This window comes from Mycetomoellerius zeteki, unplaced genomic scaffold (assembly GCF_001594055.1).
Source record: "Mycetomoellerius zeteki isolate Tzet28-1 unplaced genomic scaffold, Tzet1.0 scaffold353, whole genome shotgun sequence".
NCBI lineage: Eukaryota > Metazoa > Arthropoda > Insecta > Hymenoptera > Formicidae > Mycetomoellerius > Mycetomoellerius zeteki.
The window spans coordinates 56,216-59,170 of NW_017257342.1; the positions used below are offsets into that span (position 1 = coordinate 56,216).

General features: G+C 30.8%; 1 protein-coding gene across 1 annotated transcript; it reads left to right on the forward strand.

The window, feature by feature from the left end:
• Positions 1–32: 32 nt before the first annotated feature.
• Positions 33–2,198, forward strand: LOC108725681 (zinc finger BED domain-containing protein 1-like). Its single transcript, XM_018452860.1, has 3 exons — positions 33–167; positions 390–784; positions 1,336–2,198. Exons 2-3 carry the CDS (start codon positions 415–417, stop codon positions 2,196–2,198), a joined length of 1,233 nt encoding a protein of 410 aa, XP_018308362.1. The 5' UTR covers positions 33–167; positions 390–414.
• The last annotated feature ends 757 nt before the right edge of the window (positions 2,199–2,955 follow it).

Consider the following 2,955-nt stretch of genomic DNA (forward strand, 5'->3'; position numbering starts at 1 on the left):
TTAGTATGAACGAAAGCATTGAAATTCTATGGTTGAACTTTATCGGCACCGGCATAAGTTAACGGTTACGACCATTATAAATCAGGCTTAAGACTAGCATGGCAGAGATAGAGAACAAAACGGTTATGTTTACAGAGTATGTCAAGAATGAAATAGCAGAGAAAAACGTAAGTCATAAAAAGTTATTAGCTGTATTCCGTTATTCACTGCAAATACTGAAAATCTATATAGTTTACATTATGTATATTTGCAGTAAATTACGGAATGCTGTTGTGTGTGAATGTTATTATATATACGTCCCATATATCCAGTACAAGTTTAAATCATTTTAAATATTAAATTTTTAGAAGTTCTTGATATTATCTTTATATTATCTTTGTAAACTGCAGGTCCAGAGGAAGTAAAAAACTGACAATGTCAACTGGCACTATTTCAAAAAATATTGCCAATAAAGTGGCATCTAAATCTGATAAGGACTTGATTAAACAGTATTTCATTTTTCATGATGTAATATCAAAGCGTTGCACGTTGTGCAATAATATTTACAAACATCACAACAATACGACAAACTTAAAAAACCACCTGAAGCGAAAGCATAAAGCTGTAATAACTCAACAAAAAGATACATCTGAAAATAATCATGTCATCGATAATCCTAATTCTGATTCTTGGTCATGCAGTCTGCAGATTGTTGAAAGTGATACAACTAATATGAAAACACAGACTTTAACACAAAAGCAAGTTCCGATTAAAAAGGCTTTTTCGAGGATAAGTGAATATAATGGTAAATTGTTTAATGTTTTTTTGTAATAAACAAATTTCTAATTAAAGAATAAAAATTTTTTCTCTTTATATCAGAATAAACATTGTAATTACTAAAATATATATGAATTTAATGTCTACACTTAATTTTACTGATTCTTGTTTATTACTAATGTCAAAAAGAAAAGCAATTTGAGTGGTCAACATTGAGATAGTAGTCAACATTGAGAGTAGGAATCTTATATTATCATACTATATTTTATATTAAAAATGAACACAAGATTAAAATATGTTAGAATTAACACTAATCTATTTTTAATAGAAACAACAAGTTTTCGAGTGACTAACTTTTTTTACAACAATTTTTTCTAAAAGAAAGTTTAAATTCATTATTTTTAAATTTCTTTCTTTTCATACTATTTTTGGTAAATTAAAGGGTAAATAACTCTCAGTGTTGATTTATAACTAAATTCGATACTGTACTTAATACATTTTAATTAGATCTGATAAATTTGAATCAAATTAAAACATTTTAATTGAGTTTAATGTAATAAACCAAAATCCGTGTTACAGATGGTGGTAGTAAATCAGGACAAATCACAAACGCTATCACATTTATGATTTCCAAGGACTTACAGCCACTATCCATCGTAGAGGATAAAGGTTTTCAACGATTATTCGAAGTTGTTGCGCCGTTATACACTGTTCCAAGTAGGATGACAATTACAAGTCGCATTGATGAGAAATTTGTCGCGCTAAGTTCGATTGTAAGAGACAAATTGACAGAGATTGATAACATTGTGCTGACATCGGATATTTGGACGGACAAGTACAATAGCAAAAGCTATATATGCCTTACTGCACATTTTATTGACGGTATAGAAATTGAATCTATTAATCTTGGAATTCGTCTTCTAGAAGAAGCTCACAATGCCATCTATTTATCGGAAATTATAAAATCATTTTGTCATGAATGGAACATCGATCTGAATAAAGTAATGGTAATGATTACAGATAGTGCTGCTAATATAGTGAAAGCTGCACGCGATACATTTGGACAACATTTGCCGTGCTTTGCACATCAGCTCAATCTAGTAGTTGGGGATGCAATTAAATTAACTCCTGAATTTAAAAATGTTGTGGCAAAAGTAAAAGAGATTGTAACTTTTCTTAAACGATCGGTAAAAGCAGCCGATGAGTTAAGAGCGCTTCAGATGAAAACGAATCCCAACGGTGAACATCTTAATAAAGTGATTCAAGAATCTGAAACTCGGTGGAACTCAATGTTTTATATGTTGGAAAGATTTTGCAAACTATCTGAATTTATTAGTACTGTCCTGTTCAAATATTCAGACTTGCAAATGTTATCTCACTCCGATATAACATGCATCAAAGAATCACTTAAAATTCTCTCTCCCATAGAATCCGTAACGTAGAAATGTCAGGTGAAAAGTATGTTACCGGAAGTAAAGTTATTCCGATTGTTCATTGTTTAAATAATATAATAAGTCGTTTAGATCCATGTAATGCAATTGCAGAAAAATTGAAAAATTAACATTCTAGATCAGGTAAATATGCGATTCTATGGGAAAGAGAATTCCAATCAAGCATCCATAGAAAAAAATTATTTTTTTAGCATAGCAACTTTATTAGATCCGCGTTTTAAAAAATTACACTTCACGAGTATCGTAGATTGTACGAAGGCGATCACAAAAGTATCAAATTTAATGAAACGAAAAACTAATGTTGAAGATAAAGAAAATCAAGTGGATTGTTTAGAACCCCCCTTAAAAAGTGGTATTTTGTCTGTGTGGAATTTTCATGATGAATTAGTGTATAATAACAATGCTAAAAACTGTGGAGATGATTCAGCGGGTATTCCCATTGAACTTTGACAGTTTTTAAACACTGCTGTGTCACTTCGAGAAACGGATCCTCTACAAGAATGGGAAAAATTAAAGTACGTATACCAGTCTGTTTAAAATTGCAAGAAAATTCCTATTAGTTTTAGAAACATCGGTCTCATCTGAAAGACTGTACAGCACCGCGGGAAACATTATTTCCGAAAAGCGTAGTAGGTTATCTAGCAATCGAGTCTCAACGCTGATTTTTCTCAATTCTTTAAAGAATAAATATTGGGAACTGTGATGTAGGAAAAATAAGGTTCAAACAAACTTTATAATAATTAAGGAT